Source organism: Trichoderma harzianum (genome assembly GCF_003025095.1).
Source record: "Trichoderma harzianum CBS 226.95 unplaced genomic scaffold M431scaffold_11, whole genome shotgun sequence".
Lineage (NCBI taxonomy): Eukaryota > Fungi > Ascomycota > Sordariomycetes > Hypocreales > Hypocreaceae > Trichoderma > Trichoderma harzianum.
The window spans coordinates 636,429-659,779 of NW_020209259.1; the positions used below are offsets into that span (position 1 = coordinate 636,429).

The window sequence follows — 23,351 nt, forward strand, 5'->3', positions numbered from 1 at the left end:
AGCCAGGTCATATCGCATAAGTGGCTTATCCGTCATCAGCTCGAGCAGCAAAAAAAATCAAAATACAACATCACAATGGACTCTCAAGACAGCAAAGCAGAAGCATCATCATCTACCACATCCAATGCCAATCAAGATGAAGTCAGCATTTCCAAAATTCAGACTCTTCTCCAGGCACAAGACGATACTCAGCGATTCGTTGGACTGGCTCTTCTGAAATCCGTCCTAGACAACTCCCCAGGCCTCCAGCAGAACGATGAAGTGCTCCAAAGATTATGGGACAGCATCCCGGCCAAATTCCTAGACAGGCTACTACGTACCGGATCAAATCCCTCGAAAAGAGACTCCAAGGAGATGCTCGACTTGGCTGTGGCTGTTTTGCACACCTTTGTTGCTCTGTTGCCTGCCAAGGCGACGTCTCAGCCCAAGTTTACAGATAGAATCCCCAGACTCGTCGGTGCTGTATTATATGGGTTCGTTCATCATTCAACTGCCTCTGATATACCTGCTAAACCCTTGTATAGGTCGGAAGAAACTGTTAAGATGCTCTTACAGGTGCTTCATGCCCTCGTGAGTTCTCAAGAAGGCGCCATGGCACTCGTAAAAGTGGAAGACTTGAGCTCTATTACGGAGATTGCACCATCACACTCCGTTGCAATGGATATCCTGCGACATGCTTGGCTAAACGCCATGGTAGTCGTAGACGACGCATCATACTTGGCTGATCGCATAGATCGCAACGTACAGTCCCTGGTGTCCTCATTCCGAGGCACCGACGCTGTGACATTTCTTGAGTTTCTAGGGCTGCTGCTACGGCAAGCAAGCTCAGAAGTAAGTCGAATTTCTCTATAACAGAATTTACATAAACTAATAAGAGGTTAAATTGCTCGCTTTAGATCATTCCACCAAATCCGAAATGGCTAAACTCAGTCATCAACTTCATTCGAAATTTGGTAACCAGTCGACCAAACTCTGCGGCCCGGTCAGCATACACGAATGCCGCGGCATCCCTCCTTCGGGTATATCCCAAAGAAGCCTCCGAGTTGATATTCAAGCCTGAAAAAAGCGATGAAACCCCATTTTCCTACCTATTCGTCAATCTTCTTCTTATCGATATCCGCTCATCAGCACCAGTGTTGCTAGAGCAGCTCAACAAGCCTGAATATCCAAGTACCTCTCGGAGGCTCGCTTCTGCGTTTGACATTATATGCATCTTCATCGGACATTTAGTTCGCTCGTTAGAGGATGAGTCACTCGAGACTCTAATTATGTCACCGGACAATCTCCTCAAGCTGCGCAAGGGCATATCAGAAACCATGTCTGTCACCATCGAGTATCTTCGTGATCGATGGGATGCCACGTTTGCCGGAGCCATGGGGCTACATCCGGAAGCTCGATCCGGAAAGTCAGAAACCTCAATGGGATCACGGTTTACCCTCACATGGGACTCTTTAGAAAATATTGCTGACGAGGACCCCTTTATTCTCTCTGCCGTGAGGGCTCTCGCCATATGGCTCCGCGAGGACGAAAACGACATGTTGAGGAAAGAGGCTACTGGCTTGACAGACATGTTTATGGACCTCTACCGCGGTAGTACAACCGAAAAGCTCGATTTCCGATCTCCCATCCTCGTTGCCCTCGAAGGTCTAGTTACATTCGACAAGGGCCGAAATATTCTTCTTCAGAACGACGGCTGGAAAACGCTCAGCAAAGACCTTGTCGAAATCCTCCAGCACGACGCCTCTACCATTGGTGAGGACGAGACTTCTCGGGGTATCGAAATCGTCCGCGTGCTACTCCAAGTTGCAGAGCAAAGCAGCGATACCGCCGAAGAATGGATGAATCTCATCACGGCGGTGGCGGCGTGGGATGTCTTTAGGGAGCGGCAGGAAAATACTCTGGTTTTGGAACTTCAGATTGCGGCTTTGCAGCTTTGCTGTGCGTTGTTGATAAAGGCGAATATTGGTATGAGGAAGAGATTTAGACATTCGATTAGTGCGCTTGTGGGTATTGCAACGCAGCTGGGAGGAGGGATTCCAAAGGACAGCCTTTTGAGGGAGGATATCGACGATGTATTGAATGTTCTAGGGGAGTTGTCACGTAGCATATGAAGACATAGCATATGGCCCATGGGAAATAATAAAACCAATACAGAGTTGAGATACAAAGATGCAGTTCGATGCTTTATACAGCGCTTTAGTGTATATACCGCTGGTAAGCAAAAATAAGATTATCATTTCCTCCATGGTCTTCTAACCCATCACCTCGCCTCAACAGCCTCCAAGCCCACAGCCTCTTTTTCTGCCACAGCCGCTGCTGCCGCCTTTGCCCTCTTCTTCCGCGCTCTCCTAATTTCAATCTCGACGTGCTCCATCTCGGCGTTGACAGAGATGAGTCGCGGGATGACCTGCTCCACGGCCTGGATAGAGAGAGTCTGGGCTGTTCGAAGGGGAGCGGGAGCCAAGATGCCGAACCAGCGCAGAGGATTGTTGGTCGCCTTCTTTGTCTTTATCTCTTCCTCCTTCTCTTTCTCTTCGCCTTGGTCCTCGGGGTTCTGTTCTTCCTTAGGATTGGCTTCGGAATTTTCTTGGGTGTCCGCCTTGTCTCCATCAGAACTGTCCTCACGTTTCTCATCCTCTCTCTGACCTTCGTCATCCGCCGAAGATTTTAAGCTCTTGATTGTGAAAATAGGTACATCGTCTCCTCCAGGCGCAATATCCAACACTCTTAATGCACGCATCCTCTCGTCATAGTGGTCCTGGCCATATCTCATGCCCCGCTCGCCAGTAAAGTTGGCTCTGGCAATGTTCTGAAACACGCCCGCCTGAAGCTTCGATAGTTCCTCTCGCAGGCGCGAGTATTCGTCTATTAGGTTTAGATAGCGCTCCAAGAGCGAGTCGATGTGTTGCTGCTCCATGTTGAGGTTTTTTTTGGTTGGGGAGATTTGGGTGAGGTGTGAGGTTGAGGTTGAGGTTGAGAGGTTGACGTCAAAAGGGCGAGGCTCGGGATTCGTGGTGGGGGTTTGAGCTGAGCCACCTCATTCGACGATATAATCTTAAACTCTATCTTGCTCTCTGGGAGCGGATTGCCACGGTGTTGTTTTTGGAAATCCGCCTATATATAGAATTACAAAGAGGGGAGAAGTATAGAATTCTATCGATGGCTCATATAATTCGCGATTTTTAAAAACTGTTATGATGTAGCTACGTGGAATACGAAACCAGCCATCAAAGCTTCCATGACCAAAGGCACGACTATACTACAAACCTAGTTCGAGGCTCTATTTACCCACCACCATATACCGCACCCATTGATATCCTCATCATTTCATCAGATGTAAAGAAGAAACATATGTAGATGCCTTTCGAAGCACAGATTATAGGTGTCATAGGAGCTCTGTTGTCTGTCGATGCCGTCCTAGGCTATGCATCATAAATCATAAAGTGTAGGGTAGAACTCGCCGGAGAGAAATACTGCATGTAAGGTAGCCATCGTGTGTAATTCGCATTTTCTGCATCAACCCATCCTTATTGTTAGCAACAGGCGCCCCGACACTCTGGAATACAAGGCGAGCAATCACATTACACAATCCTGACACAGAGCTCATGGCAGCCGCGGTGGAATCGCGGCCAATTGCATTCATCTCCCGCCACCATGATCTAGAATATAGACGCGTTACACCATCCTCAGGGTTCGCACATGCAAAAAAAGACGACGACACCCTTTCAAGCTTTAAACGGCTCTCACCGAAACCGGTGAACTGCAAAAGTGCATTTGCAGAGTAACACGACAGGGAATCTGGGTGTGGTCAGATGCATATGGCGGCTACGTGCAATCTACAATTCCCCTTCATTTTACCAAGCACGGCTCCATACGAGGTAATACTAGCAACTACATCTGTGGCTTGGAAACAATCGGATGATTGCCGTCTGGTGTGTTTCGTACCGTGCTAAGGAGATTACCTATGTTTGATTGCCGACGCAGGAGATAGATGAGAGGACGGGGGGTCCCCAACGCCAGCCGTACTTGTTACGTATCTCAACATGTGAATTAGTGAGAGTATGAAGTATAGATACGGCTGTGATATTGTAACTTTGTTGGTAGTGAGCTCGTTCATTTTAATTACACGGCCGTCAAAGCTAGAGCTCCAACGGAGGTGCTCCATTTCACGCCGGCAGATCGAGACAGGGATGTGAAGGAGAGTACACGAAAAGAAGCCACAACGGTGATTTCATTAGATGGCGGGAAACGCTCGCTAGGAGAAAAAAAGCATATCTCGTTAAGGAGGCAGCTCACGTGCGCCGTTAGACGAGGAAAAATCAAGGGTCTGAACGCCAGAAGAAGGCATGGAGCGTCTGTGATAGGGAGAGATTTGATGCTTGGCCGTTAAAAATAGTCACACGTATCGCTTCTTTTTGCTCCCCTGCCTGTAAGAGGCACGCGCTCTGGTACAATCTTCTCTCAGCGAGATGATGACAATGTCGAGATTTGATTTTGTATCGATCTCTTCGTTCGTCGTCTTCTCTTCCTCTCATTCCTCTCTTTTTTGTTGCCTATCACGGGCATTTCGGAGTAGACATAGCCACTCACTGCTGGCTGCATGGGCTGAAACCTGGGTTTTGCAGTAGCTGGTTTGGCAGATGGGCTTGCAAGGGGCCCGGAAGGAGCCCCGAGTGCACGATCCTGGCGATTGGCTTCCCTGCTTTGACCTCTGTTTCTTCTTTGATTGTTGATTTTTGGAGGGCTGCACCACAGTTTTGCGTTGTAGAACTCGAATGTGTGTCGGTCAAAAGGGTCTGGTTTGTGTGGCGTTGAGAGCACGCAATCTTGTGTTACTCGGCCATGGAGAAAGGAGGCCAAAAACAGAGCCAACAACCGCCTGGTAGTACTTGATGTTTCCTCAGTACTAATCTGAGATGTGAGAGCTCAGATACCTTTACTCCGTACAGTAGTACATGTGCAAAGCTTGTAAGGCAATGGGCCATGTACGTCATCTCTCTGTAGCAATCTGCATTTGCAAACAAATCGAGAGCGCAAACGCTGCTTTTGCTCTGATATCCCTTGTTTCACGCCAACTCTGGCTGCGCTCCACAACGTTATTCCTGGTACCGGGTACCGAGTGGGAGCTCAGTGATGTGTAGGTGGATGTATGACGGTTTCAGTTGGTCCAAAGTAATGAATACCTGGAGCAGCCGGACTCATTCCATCCATTTCAAACAAGGCCGTGCCCGGGCTGCCACTTTGACAGAGACAGCATCTTGTACAGCCCAGCACGAGTGCTTGTGAGGACCCTGTGATGCTGTACGACATGGCCTGTGTGTAAAGTCCAAGCCGCTCTCCCTCTCTCTCGTGCCTCTTCTCCTTTAATCGCGACATGACCCAACCAACCGCCTCCTCCTGGCAAATCAGCCAAGCGCAAGCTCAGCGAACCAGCCTCTTTTCTTCTTCTCCCCGGTCCGCCGTTGTCGCGCATTGAGCAAGCCCCCCAATTACTGCTAGCCTAATCCCCCCCTTCAGCCACCCGCCTGAGTGCATGCTGCACGCATCCAATTGGCAATGGGATGCAGGCTGCTGAGAAGGATTCACGGGAACTGGTTTAGTATTGATTTGATGGCATCAAATGAGTATGTATCCATTAGTAGCGTATCATAGTAGTGGACAGGAAGAGTATAGACGCCAACTCCTCTGCTCGACAAAATCAATCAATCAATCACCTAAATCAATCAATCGATTTGGCGGAGGGCCAGGCGCAAATCCCCACCAATCACCCTGCTTCACCGAGCCAGCCATCACCAACCCCGTCGGGTCTTCTTTTGTGTGTCTCTGGCTACTGTACTCCGTACTGGTTCCATTGTTAGCATGCCCTGAACTTTACTAGCACTGCTGCGTACTACTCGGTGACGGGAGCTGCTAGCAGTTGACCATCTCGCCCAAACGAGGCCAAGCTCCGCCAAAAGCTTCCCGTCTCCTCTTCGCCCCCCCAGTTTCCCCCCCAGTCGAGTTCGGCCAGCACACGCACCACAGCACCCAGACAGGCCTCAAGGCATCTGCCAGCCCGGCTAATTCGTCCTGTATTCAACTGAACTGGACTGGACTGGCCTGTGGTCCTACACACCAGACCTAACAGGTTACTGTGCTTGCTCTCCTCGGTGCTACTTAGACTGCCTGTCCACCGGTACTAAGAAACATAGCACATCACCTAAGCAAGCATTGGACAACGCTCGACTCGATTCATTGCTCCTGTCCTCAGCACCAACCCCAAGGCAGGCTCCATCCTTCCATACCCAGCATTGAGAGCGCTGAAGCCTTTGCTCTCTCCCCCCCCGGAACTTGCCTCCTCTCGCCTCACCTCACTTTCTCTCCCCCCCATCGTGACAAGCTTCCCACCAAAGCCAGAGCAGGCCATTTTCCCTCTTGATAAGCCCGCCTACCCGCCCAAGCGCATCCACTTACTGGCCTATCCAGCCTATTACCTTGACCAACCACCGCCGCTACTGCTGGCTGCTGCTGCTACTGCTGCTGCTACTGTCACTACGACTGACTCTCTCCCGCCAAATTAATCTTCAACCTCAAAACTCCAGAGCCTCAATTCGCAGCCATCAAAACCTCGTCCTCGCATCTTCCCTCCCCGCGGCACGCGCTGCGATAAGGCATCTCGGCCTCCATCCTGCCCTCCGTCGTCAGACCTCCCTCTTCGTCAAGGAACCGCATAAGCAGCACCACCATGGTGGTCGCAACCATCAAGTACGATCTGCAAGCCCCTCTGCCATGCTGCATTCCAATCCCCTTTGCGTCTGCCTCGTTTTCCCTCGCTTCCTCTTGCTGCCTTTTTCTTTTTTTCTTGTCGTCTTCCTCCTCCTGAGAGCAGCCTGCGATGCCGGCACTTTACGAGGTCGTCGTGCATTTTCAAATGCCTTCGTTCCTATCCCCGACCTGCTGACAGGGAGGGGGCGGTCAATGAAGCTGCGATCCCTCTTCCTCTCCTGCCGCAGCACATCTCGACCAAGTTGCATTTTCCATGATGGCTAACCCTGCAATTCGCTTCTAGGTGCGTTGTCGTCGGCGACGGTGCCGTTGGCAAGACATGTCTTCTCATCAGCTACACCACAAACAAATTCCCTTCGGAATATGTGCCGACCGTTTTCGACAACTATGCCGTCACCGTAATGTGAGTGGCCCTCCCCCCATTTCCTAGTAGAGAGAAAGCCAGGGAAAAGTCAGGAGAAAAAAAGACTTTTTGACTTTTGGTCGATTGATTTCTGCCACCGCGCATCAAGCGACGATGGAAAAAGAGACGCAAGAAATAAATCAAACAATCTCATGCGGTGGAGAGATGGCCCAACACGCCTCCTGGCAAATCTCTATGCTGGGCCAAATGACCTGGTCCGAGGGACTCAATCGCTGACTGGCGCTCAATAGGATTGGTGATGAGCCGTATACCCTGGGACTCTTCGATACGGCAGGACAGGAAGATTATGACCGGCTGCGTCCCCTTTCATATCCCCAAACCGACGTGTTCCTCGTCTGCTTCAGCGTCACCTCGCCTGCCTCGTTTGAAAACGTTCGCGAAAAGTGGTTCCCCGAAGTCCACCACCACTGCCCCGGTGTCCCCTGCCTCATCGTCGGCACCCAGGTCGACTTGCGAGACGACCCCAGCGTCCGAGAAAAGCTTGCCAAGCAGAAGATGTCTCCTGTCCGCAAGGAGGACGGCGAGCGTATGGCGAAGGACCTGGGCGCGGTCAAATATGTCGAGTGCAGTGCGTTGACGCAGTTCAAGCTCAAGGATGTGTTTGATGAGGTATGTCGCAATGAAGCAGTCCGTGAGGAAGAGAGAAAAAAAGAAACAAAGAAAGACCGAAGGAGAATAAACAGAGAGAAAGAGAGAGAGAGAATCTATCTGTATTTGAAAAATTCAGCGCTAACCAAACCCCGTTCTAGGCCATTGTTGCTGCTTTGGAACCCCCCGCGCCCAAGAAGAAATCCCACAAGTGTCTCGTTCTATAAACCATGAGTCTCAGGAAATTGCGTCATAGGATATTGCCATTGTTTCACTCGATGGTCAGTTGGCCAGAAGGGAAGGGTTCTGGATACATGGACGAGGTCAATTGGAGACGGTGGTTGTGTTTGGACGGGGTTGATAGACTTGGACGAGTTGGGCTTGCCTACCCACGATGGTTGATATCACTGGCAAATAGGGGGTCGTGATTTACTTGTTTCCGTCAAGGAAATCGTGCGATGGATTTTTCCCCTGTGCCTGGTCATGGCAAAAGCAAGACCTCGTCCGCGATGGGCACGGAGAGGGCAGTGGCGAAGAGCTTCCTAGATATGCGGCCTGCTCCGTTGTCGGCAGTCCTTGCCCGTGCTTCTCCGTTATTGTCATTGCTCAGTGGCCTCGAGACCAGAGGCCGGATCTACGTTCCCGTCTATTCTCGTTTCTCTCTATATTTTGGGCCAGGGAACTTATAAAATGCAGACAGGCATGTTTCGATAGGGAAGTTTGGCGATTAGGAGTGCAGTTAAATTGACCGGACCTTTTGTTATGCCCAGGTTTTTTTTCTTTCCTTTTCTTCTTGCTTCTGATGCCAAGCTATTTAACGCATGTGAGATGATTTGGGGGCCAAGATCTCCCTACTCGATAAGTGATATTTAGAACAGTAATCGAATAGATTCTGGACTACTTTTAGTCTTCCCCCCGCGTTTCTTCATCAATGCGTCAACTGCATGAAGAATTGCCCCATGGCACTAGGAGGAAAATGCCCCATCTATACCGATGGATCAGCAGAACTCTGGGCTTATGGTTAACGTTGGGCGTCGTTGACAGCAATAGAAGGGTCAACTGTACATCAAAGGGCGTTATCTGTCACCACTGGCTGAGGCTATCTACATCCTTTTGTTCTCTCCAATTAGCGCTACATTCCTTATTCTCTCCAATCAGCACTGCATCTCTTATTCCTCTCCAATCGGCGCTGCATCTTTTTATTCTCTCCAATCGGCGCTGGGCTGCCTCCTCCCGAAAGGGCAGTTCGGGCTCAATTTTGCATGGAATCCGAAGGAGGGGGTTCTCCACCGTTTGCTTTTGCTTTAAATCCAACGACCAATGGATGCAGCTTTTTCGAATGGGGGGGGAGAAAAACTTGTATTGGAATTGACTTGACTTAGACATACATGCTAGGTGGTAGCTTCTTTCTGTATGATTTGTGATGGTATTTTTATGTGCTAGACTGGCTGGCGGGTGGCGCCGGTTTTGTGTAGAAGAGGGGAGATATATATTGGGTTGGAGTGCTTACTGTTTTCAGGTAGACTTGGAGTTGTTTTTTATCATCATCATTTTTGCTTTAGCTGATAAATTGAGGATTTTGTTATTTCAACTGGTAGAGACGAGTGCATACACAGTAAATCAACATGAAGACGGCTGTGCTTCTCAGCTGGCTCTTCTGGGGAAGTTTATCCGCAGGGCGTAGCCATGAGAGGCATGACGAGAGGGAATGGACCAAGGAGGAGCTGGCCGAGCTGGAGGCAAATGGGGAACCGATGTGAGAAATCGTTCTACGGCGCTCTTAGAACAAGATGGAATACTGACTCTTGAACTTTATAGTGGTCATTTACTGGGTTTGGAGCGTTTGCGCACCTGGACTATGTCAAGTGCCTGACCAATCCCGCTGAGAAATTCGACATTGCCATTGTCGGAGCGCCCTTCGACACAGCTGTGAGCTACCGTCCAGGTGAACATTATTCCTCATCCAAAATCAAAATCAAAACATGAAACACAGACTGACGTTCCCCAAGGCGCGCGTTTCGGCCCCAGAGCCATCCGCCAGGCTTCATCCCGACAAACTGCCTTTCGAGGCTTCAACCCTCGCGCCAACATCAACCCGTACCAGAACTGGGCCAAGATTGTGGATTGCGGCGATATAACTATTACGCCGTTTGACAATAACATTGCGAGGGAGCAGATGACGCAGGCATTTAAGGAGCTAGGCGGGAGGGGGACTGTGTCGGCGCTGAGTGCGAGGCCGAAGATTATTACGTTGGGAGGGGATCATAGTCTTGCGCTGCCGGCTTTGAGGGCGTTGAAGGAGATTTATGGACGGCCTGTGAGGGTGCTTCACTTTGATGGTGGGTTTTGCAAATTTTGAAGGGCGTTTGAGAGATGCTAATCACGGTGGTGGTTGAAAATAGCACATCTTGATACTTGGGATCCGGCGGCGTATCCGTCGTATTGGGGGGCGACTCACTTCAACCACGGGTCCATGTTCTGGATGGCCAACCAGGAAGGCCTCTTGTCCAACGCCACGAACGAGCAATCTGTGCATGCTGGTCTTCGCACACGGCTCAGCGGCGTAACGAATTTCGACAATGAGGATGACACGGCGCAGAATTGGATCCGGTTCTCGGCGGATGATATCGATGAAGTGGGCACCAAGGGCATCGTCGACGGCATCATCAAGACTCTGGGCACGGAGGACCCGGTGTATCTGTCCCTCGATATCGATGTGTTGGACCCGGCTTTTGCTCCGGGGACGGGTACGCCGGAGCCGGGCGGGTGGACGACGAGGGAGCTGATTCGGATCCTGAGGGATATCGAGGGGTTGAACGTCGTGGGGGCGGATGTGGTGGAGGTTGCGCCGGCGTATCAGGGGCAGGGCGAGGAGACGGCTTTGGCGGCGGCGCAGGCGGTGTATGAGATGTTGAGCTCGATTGTGAAGAGGGGGATGGGGGAGATGGGGAGGGTGAAGGGTGTTGGGGGGAAGGATGAGCTTTGAGATGGGCTGAAGTTGAAGTGGGATTGGGATTGGGATTGGGGATATATGGAGGTTGGATGCTGGCATTGGGTTTGGAGGGGCAATTGCTGCATGATTTATGACTGAATGATTTGTTACTTTGATTCTATGTTGTCTCGATGATGCTGATAGTGTTTAATGGAGAGAGATATGTAGACGACATGGGATATAGGAGACCGTATTGGCTCTCCCTTTCTACCGGTGACTAAGGGTTTCCCATAAATGGTACACACGATACTTTCCAAAGAATGAATAGATATAGTAGTAATGCATTATTGTTCATTGGTCAATATGAATGAATATTGTTTCTTTGAAACTAATTGTCAATGCATTCAGCTAGCAAGTCTGAATGCAGGTGATATGCAAGGAGTGAGTGTTTCGAATTCAGCGAATAGACCGCTGACGATTTGATCACCGAAACCGCCACAAGAAAGAAGACATTGATAGTTGTGGATTTACACTCACTTCAATCAGTAGCTACAAAGACTTTACCCTACCTGTATCATGCATGACTTTGTGGTCTAGAAATTGCCGTCGCCGTAACTGCATGCATGAGGTTCAGGCTTGTTACATGCACATGCATCCGGATAATAAGTCGATGCAGTTTATAATTAGTATAAATATAGTATCAAACAGCAAGCCCGCGTCAATGCAGATTAATGCAGATATCCATGCAGAAACTGCAGGCCTTGCTCCATCCCACATGGCATCGCCACAAAAACCCTCTCATCAAATCAAAAAAAGTATGGATGCCCATCAACCCATCAAATCTCGTCGTCGCATTTGTTGGCGTTGGAGCGGCTATGCAAGGTACCAGCAGACGGCCACTGCTCCAATGCGGAGTTTTAGCTGTAGCTACCGCTCGAAGCGGCTAAAGCGCTGCGTGCAAAATGAATCGATCAATTTGATTTTTTGATTGCAGAATCGCCACATGCTTATACGGCAATACGGTTCCAATTGCTTTTTCTCAGGCCACCCCCATTGTTCTCAGTGATTGTGTGCTCGTACGAAAGGAAGGGTCCCCAGGTTAATTTCTCCGAGACATGGAGGTTGAGCGCCTCGTGCTGTCTTCAAAGGACGGGATGCAGGTAATATTGGGTGCTCCGTTATGCTGTAAGCAAGCAGCGGTATCAGAATGCCATAGCCACAGACGCCTTTTCCGATCTAGCCGTCGTGCAGTTTCGACTTTTGGGGCTTCTGGTTTCATCCACGGCTCAGAGGCCTGTTCGGGGCTCCGCGGGCTGGTTTGTTCAGTACAGCGTGTTCAATTGCTTGCTTGTAGATGTCGTGATGATGGGCCATCCGCTTCCGTTCAACTGCTCACAATGGCGCTGTTGGCTCGAGCCCCTGTTCCTGAATGCAATCGGTGGCCCTCATTTCTCCAAAGGGACATATGAAGAAACAAAAAAGAAAGGGCTACTCATACTAGTAACACCATCATCAGCTGCACAGGAAATGAAGCAACACACGACACGGGCATCGAATCGATACGGGATCAACCCTGTGCCCAACTCTGCCGCCACTGGTCGTGCCACCTAGTACCAACCTGTAGCTTCGGTGTGCTTTTCCAGGGTTGCCTTGACGAGCTCGGAATGCGCCAAAGGCCATACTAAGACTGAAGAGCCTACCGCCAGGGCACTAGATTCTAGCCACAGCAAATACGCGAACAAGGCGTTTACGGGGGGGTTATTTAGTACCTGTTAGTGAACGGGATGAATAAGATGACAATGAGGGGGGGTGTCCTGCATGAGGGCGGCGAAATTATGGATGGAATTCGCTAGAACGCGGTCAAAGATGGAGCAAGAAGACGGCCATGGCTGCAGGTGAGAGAGACAAGATGCGTGGCGGTGAGAATTGTTGGCCAGGAGAAGAAGCCCAAAAAGCACATGCAGAAGAAGATTTGACCGGTGATTATTATAATTAGCATTTTATTATTTTATTATTATAAATTATTGATGCACGAATACGCACGCGGGAGGGAAATTTTGCAGCTGCCTGGCTGCTTTGCCAAGGTCTGCCGGTGACTCTCCTTTTAGAAGAAGGTAATGTAATGTCAGGTAGCATTGGGGGTTCCTTTGGTTGTGTGAGGCCCGTCTTGTGTCCCCCAGCTGGAATAGGGATCTGTGCCCGAGTAAGGAGGCGGCGGCCGTTCCTTTGAAGGTGATTCAGCACTCCGGCAACATGGCATGGCATGGCATTGCATGACATGGGATGGGAGGCCATTCTTGTCATCGCTGCTACCTTCTCTTCACCTCACTTTCACATTGACTCGACTTGAAAATAGTGTCTACATCCATCCATCCATCTCTCTTCAGCAAGCAAGTCCAATGTAATTAGCTGGGGCCCAGTCTGGTGGCTTTCTTTAATATTAGCTCCCCATAGACTTGCAATGATGGATCTGGATCGCCAACTTGGTGCGAGTACCAGCAGGTACCGTTTGTACACCTGTCACTCCTTTTCTTGCTCTCGTGTACTCATACCCCGTAACTTTTTGGGGCTACGTACCTCAGCCTCAGGTCGGCCACATGTCTTTTGGTGCGTTGTCTAACCCATCAATCATCTTGATGTCTTTTACGAGCCCATTAGAGTTTGCACCATGCAGGTCAACACATGAGCGTGCTTCCTGTAATTTGAATTGGAGCCCATTCATGCCACGCTGTATTCCCACAGGGCACTCCTCCAATGGTTCACTCGACCCGTCTGACAGCAGTGGATGGAGACTCCGAGCCTTGTACCTGTACCTGTCGCTGCAGCACTGCTAACCCAGAGTGGACGCCGCATCCGGCTTATATACTTGCAGTACTTTGCGCTCGTACGTACGAGTACATTACAGGTAGTACTGTACGGGTACTCGAACCAATCCCCATCAAAGGCGCCCAGTTCCATTCTCTGGGCGCATCTCATCTGCTCCTATCGGTGGCCCTTTAATCGTCGTGTCCGTAGCTGTACCTGCATTTCGCAATGGACTGGATACGTGTACGTGTACAAGACAAGTCTCCACCATGTTCGTATTAGACCAAGTGTGCCCCCAAATTTCTTCAATATTCGACGACGAACGACAAGCAGTCAAGAGGGGGAAAAAGGAAAAAAGAGAAAAAAAAAAGAAGAGGCCACATTCCCGTGCCCCACCACGCTAAAGGGAAAAGAAACGCTGGCTGAATTGCACGGTACCGCCACAGCTGTTTCACTATGCAAAGGTACAAAGCTGGCCGCTCTCGGCAGCACCATTGAGAAAGTTGTTCCCCCCAAAGGGCTCCAGCGTTCCCCCCTGCCGCTCAGGCACTGCACGCCACTGCAACCCCTAAACCGCGCGCCAGTCCCTCTCCAGTAGCGCCGGGTCCAGCAGATGCAACCCCTGCGCCGGGTCATTAAACTACCACCGCAGCCAATTCCATCCCCGTCCCGTTTGGGCAACTGTCCATCTCAATAAAGGTTCTGGCCCAGGTCCAGGTACCACCGCGTCTGCGCTGCAGCGGCGTGTACAGGTACAGGTACTGGTACGGTACAGAGCCAGCGGGCATCGGCAGGTACCGCCGATACCCTCGCCATGGGGCAGAGTGTCCGCTGTAGACAAAGTACAGGTGGTCATTGCGGTACGCAAGAGGTACGGCGCCGTATCGGCAAATGCTTGTAACATCCTCAAGTTGGTACATCAATGCTTGTGCTTGTGCTTGTCTCCTGCTCTCTGCTTCCAGCCCAGTTCAGTTCAGTCTGCACGCCTCCTGCCACCTGAACGGGTAGGTTAGTAAGGTTCTGGTAGTGCCAAGTTCGTAGCAGCTCGTACCGGTACAGATGGTGGTGCTCGCCCCGACAAAAATCCCAGGTGCTTCTACCTCTCTTGCTCTCCCCCAACCGCACTCGCCACGATGCTCCCCCGTACCCGCTACCTCCCCTCGCACTACGCCCCCCGTCGTGCCAGGTACCAGTACTCCAACCCTCGGCCACACCAACAGAAGCGACTAAACCGCCCCCTGGCCTCTGTTCGTCGCTCTCTTTTCGCTTCCTCTCCTCTCCTCTCCTGTCTGGTCCAGGTCGCTGTCCGCTCTCTTTTCCCTCCTCCGCCTCCTACTTCTGTTCCGTTCCTGTACTTGTACGAGCTCCCATTGCTGGCCCTCTTTTTCTTCCTTCTCTCCTAGCCTTTCAGGGTTCTAGTTTATCTTTCTCTCCTTCCGGCCCCTTGCTCGCGTTGGCGCTCTGCTCCAGAAAAAACTGCCGCTGAGCACGCCTCGCCGGTGGCCCGTTATTTTCTTCATCCCTTATTCTTATTACTCTTTGCCTTCATTTGCTCCATCGTTGCTCCTCTTCTCTTTTCTGCCTCTTACCTTTACTCCTCTTCCTATTCTTCTTCTCCCTCCCCTTCACCCCCCCCGGTCCTACCGATCTTGCTCCTACAATTTAGTTGCGCCAGGCCCTAGACTGTTCAACATCCACCGCGTCGTTTCCCCAGCTGGATCGACTGGACTGTCCCGAGCCAACGGTCTAGGTTGTCAATCGCAGTCTTGGAAAGCCAATTGGGTCCTGTCCGCCGTCGATATTGGATATTGGATCAAGTCTTGTCTTGCTGCGACGCGACCTTCGTTCTGCCCATATTCTTACTAATATTATTGCTCGACTAATCCGCTTCTTCGCATCCCGAGGACCCTGCGACCTTGTCTATTCGTTCTTGTTAGCTTTGCTACCCTCGCTCACCGACACTCTTCGATATACTCCCCGTGGCGGCTTTATTCACTCAATCGCATCCCGTCTTGTCGCAGCGACTGCTTGCTTACTCGTACGCCGCCAGTTCGCCTCGTTTTCATGTCTCTGGGAGCTTGCATATTGCCGTTTTAATATTTGCGATTCTTGAATATTCAACCTTCGATTGCTTCCAGTTCATAATCTGCTTGGATTCGAAATCAAAAACAAAAGTCACTTTGCATACATATAACCTCCATCCATTCATCGACCCCCTTTTTTCCTGTGGTACAGCGGTTTGATCTGTGGTGGACCTCGTGACTTACCTCGAAGAAGACGCATTGCTATTTATACATTGTTTCTGCATAAAAGAGTTACATCTTCGTCAGCAATTCTTGTATTGGGCTCCCGTGAACAACCGGCTGCTCGAACCTCCTCCAGCATAACCCTTTCGTGCCTTTTCCAGGCACGTCGAAATCTCTCAAAACGGCTGTTCTCGGTCACGCTGGGCGGGACTCTCTCGTCCCCCCTCACCTTCTCGGGATGCAGGAGCTTAATGGAAATGCTGGCCAGGGAGCGCCAACCGGTGCCAATGGCGCGCGTTTCGGCCATGCCTCCAAGCCCTCCAACAGCGATACTGGCTTCTCGCATGGAGCCTTCACCTCCAACATCTCGGGCTTCGCTGACCGCCACCCTCGTCGCGCCAACATTCCCACGCTCAACACCCAAAACATGAACCAGAACCAGCCCAATGGCCATGATATGACCCCGGGAACGGCTTTTGACATGCAATTCACGCCTCTGCTCCCCTCGCAGCTGCTCCTGGGCAGCCCCTTTCAGCCTGGAAGCCCGGCCGCCTTTGGCAGCCCCCAGTTCCAGGGACTGTCTGGCTTCCAGCAGACTCAGCATCAGCAGGCCAATGCTCAGCAGCACAACGGTGGCATCTCGAGCCCCGTGCAGCCCAGCATGTCTCCTCAGTCTTACCAGGCTCTGGTTTCTCCCTCAACCTATGGAGCGCCTCAGTTCTTCCCTCCCCAGTCGCCCACTGGTTTCAACATGCAGAGCTCTATGCAGCCTGGTTCTCCCGTTTCCATGGGCGCCGGCGTCGTTACGGGAACCAGCCGAACCGTCTACCTCGGCAACATCCCTCCCGACACCAGCGCTGAAGAGATCCTGGGTCACGTCCGGAGTGGACAAATCGAGTCCGTCCGCCTGCTCCCCGATAAGAACTGCGCCTTCATCTCCTTCCTCGATGCCAGCTCCGCCACCCACTTCCACTCGGATGCCATTTTGAAGAAATTGTGCATCAAGGGCCAGGATATCAAGGTTGGCTGGGGCAAGCCGTCTCAGGTCCCAACATCTGTGGCGCTTGCCGTCCAGCAGTCTGGTGCCTCCCGAAATGTCTACTTGGGCAACCTTCCCGAGGAGATTTCCGATGAGGAATTGCGCGAGGATCTCGGCAAGTTTGGTGCCATTGATACCATCAAGATTGTTCGCGAGAAGAGCATTGCCTTCATCCACTACCTGTCCATTGCGAATGCGATCAAGGCTGTCACCCAGTTGCCTCAGGAGGCTAAGTGGCAAGCCCCTCGCCGCGTGTACTACGGCAAGGACAGATGCGCCTACGTCTCCAAGACGCAGCAGCAAAACGCAGCTCAGTACCTGGGCATCGCCCCTGGATACGCACACATGCTTACCGGCGCCGATCGAGATCTCATCTCCAACGCTCTCGCTCAGCAGTCGGTGGCTGCCGCGGCCGTTGCCACCAGCGCTGGTGGCATGAACAACCTTGGCAACCGAACCATCTACCTAGGTAACATCCACCCGGAGACTACGATTGAGGAGATTTGCAACGTGGTTCGAGGTGGTCTGCTGCACCACATCCGCTACATTCCCGACAAGCACATCTGCTTTGTGACTTTCATCGACCCCACAGCTGCTGCGTCATTCTATGCCCTCAGCAACCTGCAGGGCCTGATGATTCACAACCGCAGACTCAAGATTGGCTGGGGCAAGCACTCTGGTGCTCTCCCGCCCGCCATTGCTCTCGCTGTGAGTGGTGGTGCTTCGCGCAACGTCTACATCGGCAACCTGGACGAGACCTGGACAGAGGAACGATTGCGCCAGGACTTCACCGAGTATGGTGAGATTGAGCTGGTCAACGCTCTTCGCGAAAAGAGCTGCGCCTTTGTCAACTTTACCAACATTGCCAACGCCATCAAGGCCATCGAGGCCATCCGCGGCAAGGAGGAGTACAAGAAGTTCAAGGTCAACTTTGGAAAGGATCGATGCGGCAACCCCCCTCGCCAGGTCCAGCAGAGCTCATCTCCCCGCGGCGACGGTGTCTCATCGCCACCTCCCAATGGCTCACAGAACAGCAACTCGCCCTCAAACGGGAACACTCCACAGCCGGCGGCAGCCATGTTCAACGCTAACAGCAACCCGCTGACAATGTACCTGAACCACATGCAGCAACAAGCTCAGCAGCAACAGCAGCAGCAGCAGCAGATGTCTGTGCAGCAGAACATTCTGTTCAACACTGCCCAGTCAAATGATCTGTCAATGGATGTTCCCCAGCAGGGCCCCATCGGTGGACACGGTCAGTCAGCTAGCATCTCCAACGGCTACTCCATGAACGGCTCCATGTCAAATGCCCCCACCATTGGCGGCCTGCTTGCCCCCGGCAACGGACGTGGCCAGCACAGCCGCGCTGTTAGTCTTCCGGTTCTGGCCCCCGGGTTCGAGAACGGAGGCATCAGCCCCTCAGAGAGCAACGGCAGCACGGGCGAGAGGCGTGGCCACCACTACCAAGCTAGCTTCGGTGGCATGGGAGCCTCTGGCTATGGCCTGGCTATTCAGGGAGGCCTCAATGGCTGGGTAGAAGAGGAAGTGGCCAATTAAGTTTGGGCCAAGGACATGATAGTAGTCCCTTGTTGGACTTCTCACGCATATGAACAGAGTGGGGTTAGGGGGAAGGGTTTACCTAATTTGTTATAATTGCTTTGGAGTCTTTCCGCCTTGTCCTTAATCTTGTTTATGGATTCCTCATTCCCCCTCTTCATTTTTTTCTTTTTACCAATATTTCCATAATCACTTCCTTCGGTGTACCATGTTCAAACCCTTTATTTTTTCTTTTTGTTCTTTTTTCTTTTTACTATTTTCCAATTCCCCTGAAATGATCCCCAGAAGCGTTGAGAAGAAGAAACTGCAAGATTAGCACTTGGCTAAGCGAAAGATATGCAATATCCAAGCGAGCCGTTTGACGAACAATGGCTTGTCCAGTAGGAAGCATGAAATGGAGTGGGAAATGATGAAAGGGCTCGGAAAGGCGAGTTCCTGAATATAAAAGATGGGAAACCAAGATGGGAGGAGGAGTGGCCAGGCCCTTGGTGATGACGGCTGAGGGGCTGGCCGAGGTTGGTAATTTGTAGGGCGGGAGGAGGATGAGAAACATCTGCATGTATGTCGTTATGGAGTTTTGCGGCGGGTCGGGTATCGACTAATACAATTGAATAAGACCATGACTATGAGTATTTGGTGATGATATTTGCTGTTGAGTGAATGTGATGGCCGTGTCTTGTGCTTTTAAGATGTTTGTCTAAATTTGTTCTACACACATAGTAGTCGCCTAGATAACAAATATCATGTATACTTTTAACGCCATTCGCCATGATTTTTCCTTCATCTTGGCATATTACAGATGATGTTTCTGGTTTCATAGGCCTCTCTTTCTCTCTCTTTTGAAGCCTAGCGGAGAGCCAAAGAGGCAAGATTGGAGGATTTCCATGTTGGCTCTTTTAGACTCGCTCGGAACAGTTACAACTACATCTACAACTACCTACTACCTAACTAACCAAACTAAGTACCAAAAAAGCCTTTTCAATACCCAGCAAGCTCCTCCTTCTCAGGGAACGCAGGCGCCTTAACATTAGTATGACACTGGCCCTTCCAGTCCCTGGGCGTAAACTTGTCCACGATGGCCTTGAACGCTGCGAGCGTGCAAAAGGACTCATCGCCGTCGAGGTGGTTCCCGGGGGTCTTGCAGCCGGGGATCACGACGGGAGTGTCGTTGTAGCGCAGGCGCACGAAGTAGCCCTGCAGAGACTCCTTTTCGCGCGGGGTGAGGGATGAGGTGGGCTTGCGGCCTATGGGGGTGGGTTTGGGGGAGGAGGGCCAGAGGGAGGAGAGGAGGGACGTAGATGGTTTGTTTGTGGTGTTTGTGTTGTCGGTGTCGAAGTTGGAGCGGAAAAGTTCGATGGCAATGTGGCTTGTAAAGGGGGGCCAGGCGTCGTTGCCGAAGGCGCCTAGGCTGGCGAGGATGCCGGCGAGGGTAGTATCGTGGCAGCCGCTGAGGCCGAAGCGAAAATCATCATCATCGCCGTCATTCTTCTTATTCTTGCTCTTCAGGCCGTCAATGGTGGAAGAAGAAGTGCCGTGCTGGCCGGGCGTCTGGACGAATTCCTCGTCTGGAGGCGGCACGTTGCGCTCGGCGGTGGAAACCATGCGGGCGACGACGTCCCCCATCAGAGAGCCGATGCCCAGGGCGCGGTACTCCTGGCTCTCCTTGTAACCGGCGAACCACTCCTCGACGGCAATCGTCTCCATGATGCTGCGGGCTTTCGGGTCGTAGAATTCCTTGGGGAGGCGTGTGGCTGGGCCGTGGGCCATGGTTGAGCTGACGGTGTCCATGATGCCGATGAGGCGCGGACGGGAGTCGACGGCGATGCGCGGGCTGTCGGCGGGCATCCATTTCGCGAGCTTCTTGTTCACGTAGGCCATTTCCTCGGTGTCGTTCCAGCGGTCGGCGGCGCGCTGGGCAAAAGCTCGTGATAGGAAGGCGAAGCGGCGGCAGTTGCTGTCGTTGGGGAAGAGGGTCTCGTCGGCGGGGTTCCGGGAGACGATGGTCAGGGGCGGGAAGTCTGGCGCGCGGGTGTGAGGCGGGTAGAGCCCGAAGAAGGCCTGCTGCATGGACTCGAGGGCGCGCGGGATCGGGGTCGTGCGGAGGTAGATGAAGTCGGCGTCCTTGATGCTAGCCGGCAAGAAACCCAAGTGGTCGACGTAGAGCTTCCTGAGTCTTGTGCCAAGTGCGTACGTCGTCTCCCGCCCACGATCCGTCAACATGCCCAAGTCACAAAGAGAATCAAGCTCTCCCTTTGGACCTGAAGCAGGGATAGCGGCATCATTGTTATCGAAAGTCTCGAGGCGGCGGCGCCATTGGACCTCGGAGAAGGTGGACACGGACTCGGCGCCGGGGCCGGAGGGGCCAAGGACGGCGGCGCGGAGGCGGCGCACGGCGCTGCAGTAGGGCCAGAAGGCGGGCAGGCCGGCGTTGCCGAAGCGGGCGTTGATGGGGGTTCGCTCGCCGTGGCGGAGGAGGATTTGGACTTGTTGGAGGTGAAGCTGGCGCGGGTAGAGCTGGGCGAGCTCGGCGTCTGAGTAGGGCGGGCGCGGCTGGAGCGTCGTCATGGCGGAGAGGTGGTGAGCGGATTACGGAGGGGAGAGGAGGAGAGCTGTCCGCATTGGGTGCCAGCGGCGAGGGCTGTAACAATTGCAAGTTGATTTGATTATTGGTAAAGAGGGATTGAGGTTAAAGGCTCAATTCTTTTCTTGAGTGGTGGTTCAAATGGTGATGTGAAGTTGACGCAAGCATGGAAGGGATTGGCCACTAAGCGGGAGCTGATCTAAAACGATGCCTGGCAGAGTGGCCCGATTGGGCGGGCGGCGTTTTGCCGAGGCTTGGACAAGAGCAGCATTTAGTCATTTCTTGTTGGTCACAATGTTGGAGATGGGATAAGAGAAGCCTTTTTGGTAACATGTTCTGCATGTTTTTTGTGTGGATGCATTTGATGGGAGGATTACGGTCAGTTTGGGAGGGAATAGTTTTGCACTATAGTATTACTTGGTGATGGTGACATGACTCGAGAATAAGATAATGAAAAGAGGAGAAACAAAGTTGCTTATCCTGGTCCACGGGGAAGTATATGCATTTTGATATTATTACATATCATGAGGCTGACAATGGCAAGGCTGTTTGGGTTTGAGGAATTACAAGGTGCATTCGGAAATTTGCGAGCTTATTGTGCCTCTTATGCCTCGAATGGGTAGGGACAGGAGCATGGTCAATGGCGATACCGAGTGGTCCGGACAATACTAGACAGGCATACGAGTAATTGTAGCTGCTTGCATGTTGCAGAGACTGTTGCATGAGATAAACACCTTGCCGGTGAATAGCCAAGTCACTCAATCAGTAATATAAATTCTCTTACGTCTACATCTGCTACTGTACCCGTAATTGAAATGGCAATTGAGTACACAGTATTGGATGTCTTGTGCATGGCCGCCAAATTGGGACTCGCGATACAAATTCGTACAGTAGCTGCAGGCCTCTTGCTTCAATGGGCATTTGCAGCGCTTGGCATGAATGGAATCTATCGGATATTCCAGGCACAAGCGGGCCCACGCAATGCATCAGCATATGCCCAGATGGGAATATCCGCGGACCCTGAAGAAAGCAATTGGCTAGATGGAATCTCTACTACAAGCCCAGGAGCATAAGCTTATACGCCGCCTCGAGTTCATTTAGCGGCCTGTGGTCACCTATAATTAGGAACAGGGCAGACAATAGTCGGCAGCGGCCGAACCTGAGACACACGTAAGCAGCTTCTCCGGGGTTGATGAGGTCATCAAGCCTATGCACGGAATTGGCTCTCGATGCTTTCCATTCTTTCCCCTCACTTTTTCCCCTTTGATTTTCTCTAAACCACTCTAAATATCTCGCTCAGCTGGCCTCTTTGGTCTCTCAGCCTGCGGAAGTCCGGAGGTCCATGGAGAATCAATGTGATGGAATGGGGAAAACCGGGGCCCGGATCGAATCGCTAAGCGCGCCGTCGAGGCCTTTTCCCGCTCTTTGAATTCCGTTGTCACATGAGAAGGATGAAAAATCAATTATGGGGGTCCCTCGAATTGCATGCTGGTTGAACGAGGTCCAGAAGCCCAGGCATCCCCTGTCTGTTTTTGTTTCTCTATTCGCTTTCGTCTGCGGAACGAAACTTGGAGGCTGGGGGGCTTCGCTTCTCCGCAGCATGAGCCAGGGATCTCTCTCCCTGTGCGACTTGATTTGATGTTGGTTTTTTGTTTTGTTTCGTTTCGCCGCAAGGGATCAGGATGATGATGATGATGAATGACTTTCATCGATGACGAATACCTGACACTTGCAAAGGGGATCGACGGCCAGCCCTTTGGTCATGGCGCGGCTCCTTGCTGCAGGCTTAGCTCATTGGAATTCCATCCAAATCCTGACGACGCAAGATACCAAATGAGATCTGAGCCCAGCTGCCTTGTTCAGATCTGGAGGCGACGGTAAGCTCTAGCTGGCCAGCTAAACGGCGGCGGCCAATCACGCAACGGACTCGAGATCCAGCGGTTCGGTGGCCACAGCTTCAGCTTTTGGCGCTGCGCCGGGTGGCTCGGCTGTCTGTCACAGCCCGGTGCTTTTTAAGTCTATGAATCCTTTTATTCTCTTCGCCCTGATTTTGCTCCGTCGTCGAATCTATTTGAATCCTGAACTACTTGAATGATTTGACTTGGTCTTTGCTTCATTCAAAGCCTCCCCCCTTTTTTACGCACCATCCTATTACGTCCTTGACCGCATAGCTCTCGCTTTCTTTTTCTCTTTATCTCTCTCATCTCGTTTCCTCTCCTGCCATGCTACTACAACGCTACTAAAGTAGTTCGCTATCATTCATCGTTGGCCAATCCGCCACCCCTATTGGTCGGCTGTCATTCCCATCTCAAAACGTCAAGATTGCACATGCTTGCGTTGACTCGTTTTCCACCTCCACCGCCTTGCATCCCCGTGCTGTAGATTTTTTTTTTTTTTTTTTTTTTTTTTTTTTT

The 23,351-nt window shown here is 51.7% G+C and overlaps 6 protein-coding genes across 6 annotated transcripts; 4 read left to right on the top strand and 2 right to left on the bottom strand.

Annotated features, from left to right (window-relative positions):
* Window positions 1-75: 75 nt before the first annotated feature.
* M431DRAFT_8065 (hypothetical protein) lies at window positions 76-2,111 on the top strand (the record flags this gene model as incomplete). The annotated part of the gene is made up of 3 exons (XM_024922968.1): window positions 76-473; window positions 525-831; window positions 897-2,111. 3 exons carry the CDS (start codon window positions 76-78, stop codon window positions 2,109-2,111), a joined length of 1,920 nt encoding a protein of 639 aa, XP_024771413.1.
* Window positions 2,112-2,455: 344 nt separating this feature from the next.
* M431DRAFT_52029 (hypothetical protein) lies at window positions 2,456-2,917 on the bottom strand (the record flags this gene model as incomplete). Its single annotated transcript, XM_024920423.1, has 1 exon — window positions 2,456-2,917. A coding segment is annotated over one exon (462 nt), but the record flags the coding sequence as incomplete, so codon positions are not given.
* Window positions 2,918-6,724: 3,807 nt separating this feature from the next.
* M431DRAFT_8067 (hypothetical protein) lies at window positions 6,725-8,004 on the top strand (the record flags this gene model as incomplete). The annotated part of the gene is made up of 4 exons (XM_024922970.1): window positions 6,725-6,744; window positions 7,049-7,168; window positions 7,420-7,798; window positions 7,939-8,004. 4 exons carry the CDS (start codon window positions 6,725-6,727, stop codon window positions 8,002-8,004), a joined length of 585 nt encoding a protein of 194 aa, XP_024771415.1.
* Window positions 8,005-9,485: 1,481 nt separating this feature from the next.
* Window positions 9,486-10,763, top strand: M431DRAFT_8068 (hypothetical protein; the record flags this gene model as incomplete). Its single annotated transcript, XM_024922971.1, has 4 exons — window positions 9,486-9,533; window positions 9,596-9,722; window positions 9,787-10,116; window positions 10,180-10,763. 4 exons carry the CDS (start codon window positions 9,486-9,488, stop codon window positions 10,761-10,763), a joined length of 1,089 nt encoding a protein of 362 aa, XP_024771416.1.
* Window positions 10,764-15,998: 5,235 nt separating this feature from the next.
* Window positions 15,999-18,356, top strand: M431DRAFT_92386 (hypothetical protein; the record flags this gene model as incomplete). Its single annotated transcript, XM_024924347.1, has 1 exon — window positions 15,999-18,356. The coding sequence occupies one exon, from the start codon at window positions 15,999-16,001 to the stop codon at window positions 18,354-18,356; it is 2,358 nt and encodes a 785-aa protein (XP_024771417.1).
* A 785-nt stretch (window positions 18,357-19,141) lies between these two features.
* On the bottom strand, window positions 19,142-20,991 carry M431DRAFT_510891 (hypothetical protein). The gene has a single exon (XM_024919554.1). It carries the CDS (start codon window positions 20,919-20,921, stop codon window positions 19,335-19,337), a length of 1,587 nt encoding a protein of 528 aa, XP_024771418.1. The 5' UTR covers window positions 20,922-20,991; the 3' UTR covers window positions 19,142-19,334.
* Between the last annotated feature and the right edge of the window lie 2,360 nt (window positions 20,992-23,351).

Coding starts and splice junctions, on each gene's coding strand:
- M431DRAFT_510891 (XM_024919554.1), bottom strand. CDS start 20,921: ATGACGACGCTCCAGCCGCGCCCGCCCTACTCAGACGCCGAGCTCGCC.